We start from the raw sequence: 19,505 nt of genomic DNA, 5'->3' as shown, positions 1-19,505 counted from the left end.
TTAAGATTTATTATAATATTTTTATTTAAAATTTTGTATGATTTGGATTTCAATAATTTTATTTTAATCTAGATTATTCTATAAAAGTTTAAGAAAAATAATTGTTATAAAAAAGTCTTGAAAATAGATGTGACAAAATATATTAATATAGAATGATATTATTACAATATACTTATTTAAATGGTTCAGAAGGTAACAAATTTTTAGGAAAACTAATCTAAAAACTAGTATTTATAAGTCTATATGTTAGTTAAAATTTAAAAGTGATTTTGGCAAATTAATAAATAAGTTGAATTTAAAAGTGATTTTGGCAAATTAATAAATAAGTTGTCTTATTCAACAGGATAGACCATTAAGATTTCCCCTTAATCACTTTTTACTATTGTAAATATAATCCCAAACAGAGCCTTAGTCCTCATTACTATCGTTATTTATTAGCAATTTTTATTATAAATTTTGAAAAAAAAATATTCACATATTGCATATCATTGCATGAAAAATATTTGTTATTATGTAGCCAGTTTCAATAAAAAGAAAAATAATAATAGCTAAATTTAAGATTTATTTAAAGTACATGATGATTGGACAAACTTCAAAGTATAAAAACCTAACGATATTTTAAATTATTTAAAGTACGTGATGATCGGACAAACTTCAAAGTATAAGAAGCCAACAATATTTTAAACTTAACATATTTATCTCTAACTTAGTTCTAATTAGGGACGTTCATGGGTTGAGTTAGATTTGGTTGAAAAAAATTTTAGACCCAACTCAATTGTTCGAATTATAAATTTCTTCAACCCAAATAACCTTTATTAAAAAATGAACTCAACTCAACCCAACCATGAAATATTTGGGTTGGGATGGTTCAGGTTAATCGAAACAATCATTTAAAATTTTGTTCTAAAAAGAAGCAAAACGTAAATATGTAAAAATTTAATTTAATTATTTTCATATATTGAATTAAGATTAACTACTCAATTTCAATTTATATAGTGAAAGTTTTCTTTCTAAAATGCAAAAAAAAACTACTTTTAAGAGTTGTTGAAAAATAAATTATTCGAAAAATATTAGAATTAAATAAAACTAAAACTAATATATGTATAAATAATTGTGTTATAAGTAACAATATATATATATATTATAGTTAATAATAAATTCGGGTTGGATAGTTAATAATAAATTCGGGTTGGATAGGTGAACTCATGAACCAACTCAATTCATAAAATTTTCACATATTTGAATCCAACCTAACCCAAATGAGTTGATAACCTAACTCAAACCGCACGAGTTGGGTTGAGTTGATCAGTTTTTTTCGGGTCATCCGGTTTTTGAATATCCCTAGTTCTAATTGACATAAATGATTGTAGTAATAAGGCCACATTTACTCATAGGAAACATAATAAATCAATGGCAACATGAGAATAGAATCTCATTTGATTACATTTGTTGTTGTTTATATGTTTTTAAAATGTGAAGCCCACTTTCAAGTCGATAATGGAAGAATGCAATCCAATTGAGTTTCGAATAATGATCAATCTGATCGCATATCAAAACTAACGATAAACATGATTAAAAAGTAATTAAATTACATTTGCGATCAACATCATTAAGTTAAAATACGAGTAGGGGCGAAGAACTATTGCTCACCTTCATGAATCCAACAGCTTTCACTTGTCTTTTTAGCGAGAACTTAATTCATTATCTCTCTATATATCATTTTCTTCTTCCTCTTCACAATTCAATTCATAATTCCACTGGGCGCCACTTTCCAATTCCTCTGTTCATCGCTCCTTATTACTTTCTCTCTCTCTCTCTAAATTCATATCTACATTTCCTCTCTCCTCTGTTCCGCTGGATTTCACAAACTGATCGAATCATGTTCCCCAATCTCCTGCTCTGTTCTCATCGTCTCGACAATTCCAGGTAATTCTCTTCACTTTACGCTTAAATTGCATCTCAATCGTCTCTGTTTCTTACGATCGAACAAATTAGGGTTGCATTTTGATCGGTTCTGTATTTGAGTTTGTAATTAGGAAAAGTAGTTTTAGATTAGAAGGAAAGCTAAGAGATAAGGCGATCGGAATTTAAGTTGATTGTAATGGCGATAAATGTAAATTAATTGCAGGAAAAAGAAGAAGAAGAATGGAGTTGTGAGGAAGAACAGTGAATTTGAAGATGAACAATTGCAATCGCCATTTTCAGTTCCTTTTCAGCGAGATCCATTGGAGAAGCAATCCAGATTTTCTCTGCGTTCTGATTACTCCTGCTGCAGGTACGTACCTTTCGTCTCTCTTACTTTTTTCTTTCATTATTTCCCCCATTCACTTTTTTCCCTCGCATTCATCTCATTTAAATTCTTTATTTGCTTCTTTATTTCATTATATTTTAGAGGGTTTTTTTTTTTTTCTTTTTTAATAACTTAATATGAAAATAAATGTAGGGAGCGAGAGATACAAATCACTTACAAAAGTTAAAATTTAGTTTCTTTATTTTATAATAATAATTTAGTCTTTATGATATAATAAAAATCTATAAATAAATTTGGGATCAAATTTTTAATTCAACCTGCAAATCACAAACCTCTTTAATTATGAACAGATTGGTACCTTAATTTATAATCGGTTAACAAATAAAATGTGTACCTTGATTAAAAGGTTTGAAGTTCAAATTCTTCACTTTCATGTTGAATTGGAAAAATAACTAAATAAAAGCAAAACATCATTTAAAATCTTCGAAGTTTGCTTTTTCTTTTTCTTTTTTTTTTTAAATAAAATAAAACCAGTTAAATGTAAACTTGGTCTATACTATTTAGAAAATTATCCATGTGTTCTATAGTTAAAATTTAGTCCCATATTGATAAATTATTCATAAATGTATCTATTTATGAGAACTTTATCAAACCATAGAGACTATTTATAAGGTTTTATCATATCGAATTATAACTTTTAAAATTATAGGAACTAGCATTCTCCAAACTATAGGGACCAAATTTGTAATTTAATATTTTAGTTGTGAACATGTACCTTATGCCACTTGAGCTAAGCTCACTCAATAGCTTATGTATTTTTTAATTCAATAAATGAGTGAGTGATATATGTTTAAACCACCGGAGATATGCTTATATTGAGAATATAATGTGTTATTTTCTACAAATAGAGTAACCTATTATACTAAATCATTTTTATTATACTAACTTGAACATAGGTTAAATTTGAATTTCTCCCCTACTTTGTTAAACTTAAAAATACTACTTAAAATAAACAACTTCTAATTAGAAAAATATAAAATTATAACTAATAATTTAAGACTTTCCTATAAGTGAGATATCTCGACTTGTAATCAATTATCAAATAAAGTATGCACCCACTTGACTAAACATCATGTTTGAAGTTTAAATTCTTCACTTTTTTATGTTGAATTGAAAAAATAATTAAATAGAAGGAAAATAAATCAATTGAAATCTTTAAATTTTGGAATTTGTATGAATTAAAATTTTAAATTAATAATTTTATCCATTTAAACTAAATTTGTTGAAGTGGAGTATCGAGTAAGTAATTTTTTTTAAGTGGCAAAACGATACAATGAAAAGAGAAAAAGTTCTCATCATGGTAGTAAAGATCCCCTTAATATGACACCTATATAAAATGACCACTTGATAATGCTATTGCTATACACTTGACCAATCACGTGTTCCATCATATGATTATTCTTTAAAAGCTTAAGAGCTAAAATAAATATTATAAAATTAAAATTAAATTTAACCAAAATTATATTTTTTGGGAAAAAAAAATAAAAGATTAAAATAGACCTTTTAAAATTTTGGCCAAATTAGATAAAGTTCATCAACTAGTGTAAGAATTAAGTTTGGCTATAACTTTTTAAAAAATAAGTTCAAATAAATTATCTCTCTTATTTCCTTTTTCTTGTAACATTGTCGAATAGTTTAAAAGAAACCTACTTTAATTGTTTTCTCGCACATTTTTGTACAATTCGCTCAATATCAAGTCAATAGAATGTCGAGATCTCAATTTTACAAAGAGAAAAAAAAACATGAAGGTCAAATTGATACTTCTTAAAAAAATATTAAAAAAAATATTAAAAAATTAGTAAATAAATATTCAACGCTTTTTAAATAAATTAAAATGTTAATTATTTATATTATATTCATATTGGTAACAATTTGTCGTCTATTTTGTTGATGTTTCATAAATTTTCTTAAAATATAATAAAAATATGGATCCACTCTCCTCGTGTGAATATTATAACTTATGTAAATATGAAAAAATCCATAGAACTATTAACGTAACTATGAAAATTTAATATTAAAAAGTGAATTACACAAAAGATAAAGTCTAGAACAAAATAGAAAAATAAATAAATAAAATGCTCAATTTAGAATATATGTGATTAAGAAAAGGAGGGTGTAACTTGAAAGTGGAAGGCCCTTGTGGTGTCTTTATTCATATGTCAGAAGTTTTCATTATCAGTCATCACTTCTTAAACATCCTCTCTTAAAACTTCTCAGTTTCTCTCATTCTTCGTCTTCTTCTTCCAGAGGCACCACTTTCAAGGAGAAGAAGAAAGGGGAAATGGCTAACAAGGTCTCCAATTTCTCCGATCTGATTCAACGAGTCACAGCTTCTTGTCTCCTTCATCCACTCGCCGCCGTCCGTCAAGATTCCGGCGAGATCGCCGCCAAGAATCGCAATGGAAACGAGGTAGGTTACGATTCCGACGAGCTTGAGGAGGATGAGGAAGCACAGGAGGAAGCACATGAGGAGTGGAGTAGAGAAGGGATTAGGGCACGGCAAGTGCCGAAGGGAGAGTTAGTTGGAGTGGATAAACTGGTGGAGATGGAGATTCTGATGAACGAAGTTTTCGATGTCGTCTCGGCCATGAAAAAGGCGTATGTGAACCTACAAGATGCGCATTGCCCTTGGGACCCGGAGAGAATGAGGGTAGCCGATGTAGCAGTTGTGGCTGAGCTGCGGAGGCTAGGGGTTTTAAGGGAGAGGTTTCGCCGGAGTTTGATTGTTCATGGCTCTGGAGGCGGTGGACGGGGACGGAGGAGGAATGGCGTAGTTGGAATGCTGAAGGAGGTTGTTGCTCCGTATGAGGCGGCCATGGAGGAGCTCAAGAAGGAGGTGAAAGCCAGAGATGTGGAGGTTGAGAATCTTAAGGAGAAGCTTAAGAACTCTATGGCACTTGCTAAGGGCAACAGCTATGGCGGCAAGAAAGGAAGATCCCAATCAAAGAGGAAAGTCAGCTGTAGTTTTGGTCAAGGTATGAGATAACCATTCCTATTCTTCATGTCTAATCATAATCATAAACATTAGGAATCCCTCTGTTTAGATTCTTGGATCTACAATAACTCGCATTGCATAATCATAATGATTTAATGGTGCATTAAATGGTGTTAGGTTTAGGATTTTGAAGTGAATTACTTGATTTTTGCTATACTGGTACAATAATACAACAGGAAAGAACTTAGCAACGAACCCTATTCATAGTTAAGGGAGTTGAAGGTAAACTTTTACCCTTTTTAGTTGATTGAATCTTTGGGGCCAATTTATGGCAGTGGCGGCATCCCCTGTTCCTGAGCTGTTCGAGGCCACAATGAGCCAAGTCAAAGAAGCTTCAAAAGCCTTCACATCGCTCTTGCTTTCCCTTATGCGCTCTGCTCACTGGGACATTGCAGCTGCAGTCCGTTCAATAGAATCAGCCATTGCTGAGAGTGACAACGCCTACCTTGATACTGTTGCTACCACCCACCATGCCAAGTTTGCTCTTGAATCTTACATTTCCCGCAAGATTTTCCACGGTTTCGATCATGAGACTTTCTACATGGACGGTAGTCTCTCCTCGCTGCTCAATCCCGAGCAGTTTCGGCGGGATTGTTTCACCCAATATCGTGACATGAAGGCCATGGACCCTGCTGAGCTTCTTGGAATCTTACCAAGTTGCCATTTTGGCAAATTCTGCTCCAAGAAGTATCTTTCCATTGTTCACCCTAAAATGGAGGAGTCCTTGTTTGGAGACTCGGAGCAGCGTCGACAAATCTTGGCTGGTAACCACCCAAGGAGTCAGTTCTATGCTGAGTTCTTGGGGATGGCCAAGGCAGTTTGGCTGCTTCATTTGCTGGCGTTCTCGCTCGATCCAGCTCCGAGTCAATTCGAGGCGAGTAGAGGAGCTGAATTCCATGCACAGTATATGGAAAGTGTGGTGAAATTCTCATGTGGACGGGTATCAACTTCTCTGATTGTGGGATTTCCAGTTAGTCCTGGGTTCAAGTTGGGTAATGGTTCTGTCATCAAAGCCAGAGTTTTCTTAGTTTCCAGGAGTTGAGGTATTTTTGTGGAGTTACCGTATTGCTTACCCAAAACTTACATGTTATTTGCTTGCCTCATAGTTTGGCTAAAAGAAAAAACAAGGATAATAATTGACATGGATGGTAGAACAATGATCATAGTAAGCAATCATCATTGCTCCACCTTTTTCTTTGAGTTGTAAGTTTAAATCCCTTCTTATTTGTAATGTAGTGATTTAAAAGAATGACTTTGATTGGTCATTCATGTTCATAGAATTGTATGATTATGCATCTCTCTTGAGTTGAAGGTTATGGGTGCACTATTGTGACAATACATATGAAACAATCTCTCTTTCTGTATAAAATTATAGTAAGTTATCAACTTCCCTCCAATTAACATGTGAATACTTTAGTGGCATATTAGACTATTGAAGGGCAACAAACTTATAATTTCAGCACCTACGAAGATGAAAGTTCTTGTTTGGGCGTGTGTGAGGGAAGATTGGCATGGTGCTAAAAGCATCCTTGATATCGAGATAGTTCCGAAAAGCATAGGGCAATTTAAATATAAGAATTCTGGAGTGTGGTAAAAACTCTCTTCAATGATTAGAAATAAACATATTATTATTATACATTGGATTGAATCCGGAGAAAAACGTGGGGGGCCATCATTGAAGGAAAAAAAAAAAAGGTCCTTGGGTGCGCCCCAAAGAAGCAGTTTTCCAGCAAATGGTTTTCATAGGCCGAAAAGCTTCTTTGCCTGCCACATATCAAACAAATACATAAAAAAGGACTGACAACGTTATAGCTCAGATGGTCTGTCATTCATAACTCATGAGTGCCACATTGAGTATAGTAGTCAACAAAAAGCAGAAGGAAAATTATTTACAAATTGAAGCAAAAACCTTTCAATTTTGAATTTGATTCATTCTGATTTTTATATTTTTTAAAATATCATTTTTCGTTCATAAACTTTCAATTTTGGTTCAATAATGTTTGTTTTAGTCATGGTAACTGTGGTTCATTTTGATCATTAAACTTTTAAAAAGTAATCATTTTAGTCCTTCAATATGAAATAAAAATAAAAATGAAGAAACTAAAATAGTCACTTTTTAAAAGTTCAAATATCAGTATGAATATATTTAAAGTGAAGGGTCTAAAATAGTCACTTTTTAAAAGTTCAAGGATTAGAATGAATATATTTAAAGATTTTGGTATTTAAATCCAAATTAAAGAAACTTTTAGTAGCATATGTGCAACAAGTTTTAAAGAATTTGTCAAAAGTTAGAAACCCATTACCCTACCAAACTCAAGTTGCTTTTGTCCAAAAATAAGGGCTTTTAGCATATAGGGAAGCTAAAAAGGCAAGCATGGAAATTCTAATCAAAGGAATCGTTTAAATGTATGATGGTCAGTCCAGAAGATGTTTAATGTTTCTCCCAATCTTCATAAATTCTATAAAAAGCTTTATTTTTTTTTATTTATTTATTTTTTTTTGGGTGAGTAAGCAGTAATAAGAACAACTAATAATTTGAAAATCTTACTTGCTCAAGGGTCAGAAACATGACCACATTCCAAGATCCAAGCCGACCAAAATTTGGAAGAAATCCTTTATAGAAGGCAAAAGGCCCCTGTGGTAGATTTGTTGCAAAATGGCATAAGATTGCACCGCAGAATTTTCAGCAAAAATTAAAAAGACAGTGGGTATTGGTGGCTGTGACTTCCTAGTTTACTTTGCGTAGTTATTTCACCATCGACATATATGCTTTCAGAAGCCATTTTGGATTTAATATGGAAAAAAAGTTAATAATATGCAGTGTAGCATGGTTCCTCAGAATTTTAGGATTCATTGTAGAGTTCACAAGCCAGAATTTGCTAGATGGTAGTTTTGAAATCTAGATATTATGCAACTAGATCAAGCACCATAGAAACAGAAAGATACAGGCATACCTCATTCTTTAAGGTTTTAACGAAGCAATCAATGGTATTTTTGTAGGTTGAATCTCCCATCATTCTTGATTTGATCTGGAAAGGAAAAACCATGGCATCGAAGCCAACATTGACAGACTACTTAAATTACAATAAAACTGTACAAACTTAATTAGGATCTACTAGCATCCACTCACAAGAGACTGCATCAACAAATTGTGGGGTAATTCTACAACTTTTAATTGCATAAGTAGCAAGATGAAAAGAGAGAATGCAGAGACCAGTAGAAATAGTGTAATTATAGAGGGTTTAAATTGCCAATTAAATCAAACAACTTAGTATGATATATTCATCACATCACTAATCATAGCAGTTGAAAGATATCAGTGCAGCAGAATCTGGGAAAAAAAGGAACGTTTATTGACTAAGAAAGGCTATGACTAATTATTTGCTTGGTTACTTCACAAGATGCTAGATATCATACTATAGAAAGAAGGATTGTTTCAAAGCCTAACCAAACATTTGAGCGTTAGGCAGTACACTTTATAGCCATTCACTTTTTTCATGTCTCCAAGGTTTGTGTTTGTCTTATAGTATCACGAATAATTCCAATATGGCTTGATGAAAGGTCATTACTAGGGTAGCATTAGCATTACAAACAATTATGATTTGAATCGACTACACTCTGCTGAGAACCATGAAAACATTTAAATATGACAAAAAGAAAGATAACTGTAGGACTAAACATCAGGTTCCAAAATGGAGAAGAATGCCTACCACATCAACTGGGGAACCAATGCAAACCGCAAAGAAACCTGCACCTAGACCAGCTAGGAGGTGAGTAAAAATATTGTCCAGGAATCCTGGAATGTTCAAAATCATCTGCGTGAGTATAAAATAATATATTACTAGGATTCACATAACCCAACTATAAATTGCAATTTACTTGTAAAATCATAACACGAATTCACGAGACAATATCTGCATACCTGCTTCACTTGGTCATAACTTGCTAGTTCTGCAGCATTAATAATAGCATTCCTTGCTATGTTTGGACCAATGCCCGTCCACAAGGCCATCAATCCTTCCTGCATTAAAAATATTTCAGTAAACTACCTAATTATAGGACATCAGATACAACACAAAAAGATGACTAACCTGTCTTATGATAGTAAAATATGCATCTAAAGTGCCAGAATAACGTCTAGGTACCCCAGCTGGCAACTTTCCTTCAGCTTGAAGACGAACCTTGACAAGATCAGTTGGATTTGCCACGGAAATTGCTAAGGCACCTGCCAAAATAAGGAATCAAATCATTCTCAGCAGATTTGACAGGAAAAATATTCGTAACAATGAAATTCTCTTTCACAATGAAATGGGTTTAAGATGAAAGATCTACTCACCAGTAAACAAAGCAGCAAGTATCTTCTGATGAAGAGGTATATCTCCAACAAAATTATTGCCGACTAAATATAGTTTAACCTGGTTAGTGTATAATTCATAGTTAGTATACCATATAAAGAGCAGAGAATGGTCATTTATATCCATCAATTTGCAAAAACACTGCACTCACAGGATCATATAGCCCAATCCTTAGGCCGCCATAAATACACTGACGATGTAATCCTGCAATAACTCCCTTCCAAAGGGCTGGTAAACCTTCTTCCCTAGCAATGGTGGTAATAGTTCCCATTAGTCCCCTATATTTCGACTGACCCGCCCCATCTGCAGCAGCTGCTCTCTTCTGCAGCTGAAGCCTTACTTTTGCAACGTCCAAAGGAATAGTACAGAGCTGCACGATTACAAACAACAAAACGACCAATTTGTTGGCTCGAGAATCAGATCAGCATAATTCAAGTAACTCCTGGAATAAAGCAGATAAAATTCAATAGTGGCAGTGTGCAGTGATCTTGTCGAGTTAATTATCAATCGAGAGCAAATAAAAGAGATGGATACAAATCGATTCATACAGTCACCTCGGCAATGCAAGCGGCGAAAGCACTACATAGAAATGTCTGAAAGAATGAAAAGTCGGTCTGGGACTGAGGATCTGCCATTTCAGGACGGAAAAACAGAGCTAGAGAACGGGAATTGCAAATGGCAAGGTGAACGACCACGTGAATAATGCTCAGATGGAGTAGAGTAGTGAAATTAGGGTTGAAAATAAATAATGGAACTCGAAACGTAATAAAGAAGCAAAGGTACGTCGATAAATCCGGCTAAGATGGCCACCATTGACGGCCTTTTCAAATCCAAATCCTAGCTATTTCCTCAACGGTAGCTGTACTTTGAAGTATTCCCTTGAGTATTAAATCCAGTAATACTCGAACATCTGAAAATTAGATCGATATTGTAGAAGATGAACATGAAAAGAACAATACCACCGCCGGCGATAAGCTCCGGAATGGGAAGGCCCGCCACCAGCAGCTTCCTCCGACGGCGAAAGGAAGTTTGAGCTACGTTTCGATCTGGGCGAATCACATCACATGGTCCTCGTACTTGAAAATTGTAATACGGTGTGGATGGCGGTTCCTAATTCGTATGAGGGGACGCACGAACAGGAAAACGGACAACAATCAATTTATCAAGTACTTTTTGGATTATCTCCATATTCAACTTTTTGTTTTTGTTTTTTTTTCCTTTATAAATAAATATTATAATTGTGGTGTGAAAATTACAAAAGAGCAACGTGTGTATCCCAAAATACATCTCTTCATTCTCTCATCATATACAAAAGAAAATATAATAATTAAAATATTTGATTTTTTTTTTTTTTTTTTTTTAATGATTGTGAGTGTTTGAGTCATGGACTAATCTCATAAGACAATCCTTCTACAACATTTAGATATCAAAAGAATTCATAAGATATTAAATTCTAAATAGGTGGTCACCATAGATTAAATCCATGATCACTTAGTCCTTTGGCCTTCTTTTGATATTGCCACTACCCCTAGGTCAATCTTTATGATGGACAATTTGATTAAATGCAAAAAAGAATATATATATATATAGTTTGGGATACATCAAAGTTACCAAAAAGACAGTTGCAGAAATGTGAAAAATATTTTTTAAAATTATGTATATGGCCCATGTTTATAGATCTTTTAAAGAGATTTTTATACAAAAAAAATCATTTTTAGGTCCTATATTTTAAAAAATGTCTTTAAATTTGAATTTATTTTCAAGAAAGCTTTTGATATTATTTTTGGACAAACTTAATGTGTTATGAACTTTTCTATATTTTCAAATGGAGAGATAAAATGCATTTATTTGTTGAGATTTTTTCGTTTATTTAATTTATTTGGAGAGAGCAAATACATTTAATGATTTTCATTGGTTTCACGTTTTTTTTTTCTTTTTTTTTGCATAATCATGCTTATTTAAAATATACCTCAGAACATTTTTGTTAGAAATTTGAAAATATTTTAATCGATATATGAAATATATCACAGTATATAAATTTAATGTTTGACATAAATTGCTATAATGTATTTATTATAGAGAGATAAAATGTATTTATTATGATTTTTTTCCTTTTTTGATTGTAGAGATAAAATGCATTTGATATATTTTTTCATTTTCATTTGGAAAGAAAAAATGACATTTAATATAATTTTATTTTCTATTTCGTTTTTCATGTTGATTTTTGTTATTATGTGAAATATTTCATTGTATGTTCACTTGTACATGTAATATATTTTATTGTTTATTTGTACATATCAATTTATTCGATTTTTTTTTTTTTACGGATTAGTAGCTATTTTAAATATATCTTAGAATATTTTGACGGATTCATGATTATTTTAAATATACCTTAGAACATTTTATTAGGTATTTTCACCAATATATGAAATATATACCGTTTATAAAATAGAGATTTACTCAATGCTTTACATAGATCACAGTATAAACCAATATATGAAATATACTACAGTATATAAATCTTCATAAATTTTATTTACACCACAATATATATATCATAATACAATAAGTCTAAAAAAAAAAAAACACTCGTTCATATCAAATAAAAGAATACATACACCACAGTGTATATCAAATTTCCTACAAAAGCAAAAAAAAATACATATATATCACAGTATATATAAAAAAACAATAAAAAATAAAGTATCTTCATATAAGGTTTATAATACATAACTCTCCATCTTCATCTCTTCTTCTTCAGCCATGACCGTCACGGATCTCTCTCTGTCGTCGTCAACCGGATTTGATCGTCCCGTCGACTGAATTTGCTCAATCTATCACCGTCGACTCATTCCACATCGTCCGCACCATCGATTTATCCCAAGTTGTTCGTGTCACCTCATGTCGAGCCATAGATTCCTAGAAGGCACCTGTTAGTAACTCATGCCCACCAGCTTTCGCTTAATTTACCATTTGTAATGCCCCAGGCCCAGGATTCAGACCAGGATTCGGAATCCGGATTCGGCCCCTGATGGCCCCGACATTCCCTTACGTCTTCTGCGACCTAACTATGTCCACGGGTCCTTGTTGGTATAGGTAGTAACTTTTAATTCTTTTAAGCCTTTCTTAACCATACTTTCATGTCCTCGGGATCTCTCTCATTCAGATGTGATATCAATTAATTCATGTACCCCTCCTCAACACGGGTCGTTACATGCAAGAACACGAACGGCCTCCACAGAACCTCGACAGTGTCGAATTGAGATTACAATCATGAATGAACATTACAAATTACAGTCGTTAACAAAACATGTGGTTATACAATCAATACAGAAATTACAGCATGAACTACAAATGAACAAGGCAAAAGCTACAAACATTCGTAGACTCGTCTCCAAGCTCTTTGCTTACGAACACTCGAACGCAGCAACCTCGAACGCTTGAACAACACGATCACAACACTGCACGAACATTTCGCGCTCTTCCTCAGCAATCACATCGATCACAAACTCTCTAGCAATAACACGAACGGCCTCCACAGAACCTCGACAGTGTCGAGTTGAGTAAGACACCACCAAGAAGGATACCTTGGTATTCTCAGTGTGAGAATCCAGAAGATGGGCTATGTTCGGACTTAGATTGAGATAGAAGAAGGAGCAATAAAAAATCGTGTACACGATTGGGCAAGTGGGAGAAGACAGAAACCCATCACATAGGTTGATGCCCAATCGTTTAGCTAAAGCTAGGCAATCGTCTAGCAAAAGCTAAGCAATCGTTTAGCTCGTCGTTTAGCTTAGTGTCTATCGCCTACAAAACACTACACGATCATTTACTTCGCTAAAGCTGTCGCTTAGTAAATCTGTATTTACTTGATAGCTTCCTTGAATTTATTTTTCAAGTGAGAAATCTAAAAAAAAAAAAAAAAAAAAAAAAAAATAATTGATCTTTTGTAAAAACTTAATAAAATTAGGAAAACAATTTTTCTTTTAACTCACGGTTACCATAAACCACCAATAACCTCCCACTCAATTGGTTATTAAAGAAAAAGATTTAATTATCCAATAATAAATATTATTATAAATATAAATGATAACTTATCATATTATATTTATAACCTATAGTTTTAATATTTTATCTCATGAAACATATAAACCATAGTTCTTTTTTCTATTCCATGGTACTTAATGTAAATCTCATTTACATAAATCCTCCACTAGATATATCTCATACATCATACTGATTATATCACATATAATCAAAATACCTCTTGTCAGTTTGAACATTTCAAATTAACACCAAGAACTGATCCTCAACTAAATTCAACGAGCTACCAAGGGGGCCTCATGGACCTGTAGTTCGAAGCTCCAACGGTACGTGAATAACTAACTAAACTCTTTAGTCGCGGGATCCACCATTTGTTAACTGACAGGCACTCCACTAAAGACCGATAGTTGAACTCTCCTTACCATAGATATATTATGTGTCCATCTTAACTAATCAGAAGTGCGACAACCCTCCACAAATCGCTCGTAAGTACAGCTTGACCAATAATCTTTATGCCTCTGTAGTTACATCTAACTCCTTAAGTACCACTGATCCCTCTAATGAACATAAGTCATAGTCCTACTACGACTGAGTCCTCTCTTCCAAAGAGAAGCTGTGGCCACTATGTTCAAGCCCCGGAATCAGCCCTTAAAAGAGCAATCTCTCTACTCATCCCTACTTCGAGAAAGAAGTGAATTCCATCTTATGGATTGAGTTCCCAACTCCTAGATCAGACTGAAGGAACTCTTACTCAAGAGTACCTACAAGTGGAAGCGGATCCTTCCAATTTATTGTAACAGAATTACTGCATATACATTCAAACATACTTTCATAATGCTAAAGGGAACAAAAAATCATACCAGATGAAGATTTCTCGAGTCTGAAGCCCAACCGTCTACCTCGAACAGTCACCACTCGAACAGAAGGAATCGGAGAAGAAAACACCACTTAGAGCCCTCAGTATTCTTGAAATGAGAATCCAAAGTGTGGGCTTTATTTGGATTTGGTAGAGGGAAAGGGGAAGAGGGTCCGTACACAACAATCAAGCAAGTGGGAGATGCGGTCGTCTATCGCATAAACAATATGCCTGATCGTTTGGGTAAAATGTACGATCGTGTAGTAAAAGTAAGCGATCGTTTGAACGATCGTGTAGGAAAAGATAAACAATCATCTATACGATCGTGTAGGAAAAGGGTGAGCGATCGTCCAAAACGATCGCGTAGGAAAAACTAAGCGACCGTCTATACGATCGTTTATTAAATACCGGGAGCTAAACAATCGCTCAGTAAAAAGGTAAACGATCATTTATATAATAGCGCGCGATAGTGTAATCAGTATGCGATCGCTTAGCAATATTGTATATGTAAGTAATATTGTATATGTAAGTGATCGTGCAATCCTATCGTATAAACACTGATTTTCTAAGCGGTGACACTATCTTTTTTCACAATACCAACGCACACCGAGATCAACATACAGTCTGCTATTTATAATGCACTTATCCGTTATTTTAAACGAAGAGGCGCCTTCCCATTTCCTTTATAACTTTCCAATTAATGTGATCTTATCACATCCATAACTTATAAATTAATATAAAATATTAATTATAATATTTTTTCCTCTACTATATATAAATCATATTTATATCCAATTTCCTCCAAATTAATGTATCTCATACGTAAAGTTAAATATATCATATTTAATTAACTCGTTCAATTATATCATATATAATCGAACTCCCTCTTGTCAATTTGAACATTTCAAATTGACCCAAAAACTGGCTCTCAACTTGTATCAAAGTTACCAAGGGGACCTTATGGACCTATGGCTTGAAATTCTAACGGTACGTGAATAGCTGACTAAATTCTTTAGTCACGATATCCACCATCCGTTAGCTGCCAGGTATTCCACTAAAGACTGATAGTTGAAATCTTCTTGCCATAGATGTATTTTTATGTCCATTGGATATAATCAATCATCAGTACGATGACCCTTCACAGATGCTCGTAATTACAGCAGGCCAATTTACCATTTTGCTCCTGTAATTACATCTTCCTCCTTAAGTTCCACTGATCCCTCTAATGAACAATACAATATAGTCCTACTAGGTGTGAACACCTCTCAGGCCATGAGAAGGTGTGTGGGCCACATTGTTCAAGCTCTGGAATCAGCCCTTAAGGAAGGTATCTATCTACTTACCCCTACCTCGGGGAAGGAGTAAATTCCATCTTGTGTAGCTGAGTTTTCAGCTCCCAAATCAGACGAATCCCTAAAATGGTAGGTTTGAGTTGGCGTTCTGGCCACTTGCACCCATGCAAATCAAAGGACCGCCCTCAATGGCAGAGTTTCCAACTCACTCAGGATTTAGGTCATGTTACCTATGGTCATCCTAGTGAAGTGAAGTCTCAGTTATGAACGGTGTTATATAATGAGACGTTAACACTTTGTGGTCAGGTTTTATACAAATTCTTTGTATAGGACGCCCCCGCTTGGATGTCCCCTACACGAATGATCAAGATCAGATCATCTGTGGCAAGTCACAACATTTGTGACCAGTCTACAAAGCGGGCCACATCTGTAGTGTTATCAGGATAAGGTTTCCTTTCTATATCCATATACTATAGACCATTTTGGTTATCACTCAAGACATGATCCACTTATATGTCACCACATACATGCTTGAGTCATATACAGATAACCAGGGATTTTATATTTATTGATTTGTGGTAAAATCTAAATATGCAAAGTCAAGTAGTGAAGTAAATATCATTTATATTATACATCACAAGTGTTCGTACAAAGTTGTTTACAAATTACTGGACACGAGACTTTAGGGGACAAACCCCAACACAGACAAGTCCCCAAAAAGGTAGGCATGTTGAGTTGACAATCTGGCCACTCTCATCCATATTAATCAAAGGACCGCCCTCAAAGGCAGAAGTTCCTAAAACACTCAGAATTGAGGTCATGTCACCTATGATCGTTTAGGTGAGATGTAAGTCTCTAGTATCAACAGCGTTATATACAGAGTCTAGTCATTTCATGGTTCAGGTTTTATAAAACTCTTTGTATAGGACACCCCCGCTCGCACGTCTCCACATGAATGGTTAGGATTTACATCTGTAGTAGTTTACAACATTTGCAAACCTCTACAAAGCGGATCGTATCCGTAGTATCACAAGGATCAAGTATCCCACCTTAATCCTTATATTACATACCTATTTAGATTATCACTTAAGGCACGGTCCACTTGTATATCACATATGCATGCTTAAATTCATACGAGATAACCAAGGAGCTTTGTTTATTGGATATAAGTAAATGCTAGAATCAAATAACACTTATTTTATTCATTAAACAATGCATATCTTTACAAAACAACGAGACTCCGGGATAATTAGGACACCAATCCCAACATACCTAAATTGAGATTATGGTGAATAGAGGAATTTGTTCACAACAAAATCAAAAAATGATGTTTTGATTTTCATGATCATGCCTTTTCATTAATTTATATAACTCTTATATTGATACTAATGAAAACAATAAACATGCTATCAAATAATATAACACTTATATTAAAATGACGCATGATATGCTTAATTAACATGCAATCATATGATATAACATTTATATTAAGATATGATGCACGAATATATTTAACCTAGGTAAGATTTTAAACTATATGACATACTATATACAACATATAATTAATATAATCAAATATACATCTCATGCATATTGAAATTATATTGTACCAATAATAGACCAAATATTGGCACTCTAACAAAAATAGTAGATTAAATTAGATTCATTTAATTCAAAATATAATAACACCGCCTTAAACTGCTAGAAGAAAACTTCCACCTTCGTGCTTGAAGAAAACTGCCACGTTCATGATTGGAGAAAATTGCCATTTCATCTTTCCATGATCCACAAACAATGATGGCCTTCAGTTAGAAGCTTTTAATAATGGACAAAAGATAACGGGCGACAGTGTTATATATAAATACCTCTCGGATCTACACTCTGAATTTTGTCTTCCACCTCAGTTTCTAACATTTTTCACAATAAACACTTTGTCACGAATGAGCTGGACTTAAGGACTCAATCTACAGAATAAATATTCAAAACACCAGGTCATTACATTGATCAAATCAAAGTAAAAAAATGTAAATCTAAGTGTCAATATTTGTAAACATCTTTTACACAAATTTACATACATTATGCAGAAAAAAAACCCCCACTTTTTCTCTCTTCTCTAATCTAAAATAGAATTAAAAGCATAATTTGGCTCTGATACCAATTGAAGAGATCAAATCCCGTGCGGAAGCAAGTGTTCACTTGTGTTTTTAATTTGTATTTTGAATTTACAAAAAATACAGAGAAATTTAAACATAATTTCTTAAGCATGTTTTTACTAGGGAAAGAAATCTTACCTTTGAATATATAGTCTTCAATGAAAATCCTTCAATGCAAACTCCTATGAACTCCAAACTTCTCCTTCGAACAAGATCTAATATGACACTACCACTAGTGTTACCTTGCTATTCTCTGGTAAAAACCAGATGGTGGGATCCAACTTTTGGATACTTCAAAAAAAATTTCTCTATACTCCTCATGGAAGTTATCTTATTTAACTTATTTATTTAATTTATAATAAATCTAACTTAATATATAACTAAATAAATAACAATAATAATTAATTAATATTTAATTAATCATTAATTTAAATGTCACATATTTAAGTAAAATTATATCTAAATCATATTCAAATATAATTCTCTCTCATAACTTATAGTTTTAATATGAATCTCATTGATATTAATTTTAACATATAATTTTATATGAATCTCATTCATATAATTAACATTTGAATCTTATTCAAATATATCTCTCTCTTATTAAAAAGTTTAAATTTGAATCTCATTCAAAATCCACTATATATTATAATTTATCCATATACATCATATCAATTGCATCTCAAATAATTAATTTATATTCTCTTATTTAATTTGAAGAATTCAAATTAATAATAATAATAAAATAACTAAGTGATTCTTGTTTTATCCTTAGTGAGCTAGCAATGTAACCTAATAGAACTACAGATTAGAAGCTCTAGTAATACAAGATTAATTAATTAAACTCTTTAGTTAAATTAATCAATATTCACTAACCAATCAACAATAAGTCAATCCTTCATATATTGTCCTAATTATAGTTGGGCCAAATTACTACTTTACCCTTATAATTACCTCTGACACCTTAAATACCGTTGATCTCTCTAAGGAATAATTAGTTTATAGTCCAACTATAAACTTAATCCCCCTCGTGCCAACGAGAGGGTGAGGTCTTATTGTTCAAGACCCAGAATCATCACTTAAATGTGTAGGATTGTATCAATTGCAGCGGAAGCATAAGGGTCATCTAAGCATTCAAATTCACTAATTTTAGTATAATATAAAGCATGCTTCTATAGAAAAATGGGTTTCAAGACATACCTTTTGAAGAACTTCTTCAAAGCTCCATCTCCAGCTGCAATCTTCTCCATTTGTTGTAGACCACCTCAAGATCTCTCTCACTATTCTCTTGTACTCTAAATTGAGTTGTGGGACACAAAACAAGCTCGAATCAAGGGATGAAAGAGAAAAACTCACCGCTGCAACAAGGTTGAAGAACCTTTCTTCAAACCAGCTTTTCTCTAAAAAACCTTTTGATTGCATGCCCGATGTTTACTCCAATCTTCTCATTATATTGCAGATCAACATGCAAAGAGAAGAGTTGCATGAGCTGCAGCTCA

General features: G+C 33.3%; 2 protein-coding genes across 3 annotated transcripts; one reads left to right on the top strand and one right to left on the bottom strand.

Annotated features, from left to right (window-relative positions):
* Positions 1 to 1,748: 1,748 nt before the first annotated feature.
* Positions 1,749 to 6,692, top strand: GIL1 (glucose-6-phosphate isomerase, putative (DUF641)). Its single transcript, XM_039045092.2, has 4 exons — positions 1,749 to 1,926; positions 2,129 to 2,275; positions 4,559 to 5,286; positions 5,582 to 6,692. Exons 1-4 carry the CDS (start codon positions 1,880 to 1,882, stop codon positions 6,346 to 6,348), a joined length of 1,689 nt encoding a protein of 562 aa, XP_038901020.1. The 5' UTR covers positions 1,749 to 1,879; the 3' UTR covers positions 6,349 to 6,692.
* A 200-nt stretch (positions 6,693 to 6,892) lies between these two features.
* Positions 6,893 to 10,939, bottom strand: LOC120088061 (mitochondrial uncoupling protein 2-like). 2 transcript variants are annotated; one of them, XM_039045094.2, is made up of 9 exons: positions 10,216 to 10,939; positions 9,813 to 10,031; positions 9,643 to 9,721; positions 9,398 to 9,531; positions 9,229 to 9,327; positions 9,017 to 9,121; positions 8,261 to 8,377; positions 7,855 to 7,941; positions 6,893 to 7,070 (listed from the first exon to the last, which is right to left on the bottom strand). In XM_039045094.2, the coding sequence occupies exons 1-9, from the start codon at positions 10,294 to 10,296 to the stop codon at positions 7,047 to 7,049; spliced, it is 945 nt and encodes a 314-aa protein (XP_038901022.1). In that variant the 5' UTR covers positions 10,297 to 10,939; the 3' UTR covers positions 6,893 to 7,046. The 2 variants fall into 2 exon arrangements, with proteins under 2 accessions (XP_038901022.1, XP_038901023.1); XM_039045095.2 differs by having other exon boundaries at positions 8,261 to 8,335.
* Positions 10,940 to 19,505: the final 8,566 nt, after the last annotated feature.

This window comes from Benincasa hispida, chromosome 10 (assembly GCF_027475165.1).
Source record: "Benincasa hispida cultivar pf3 chromosome 10, pf3_genome.v1.1, whole genome shotgun sequence".
NCBI classification, from domain to species: Eukaryota; Viridiplantae; Streptophyta; class Magnoliopsida; order Cucurbitales; family Cucurbitaceae; genus Benincasa; species Benincasa hispida.
This window is presented reverse-complemented; position numbering and strand designations above follow the sequence as displayed.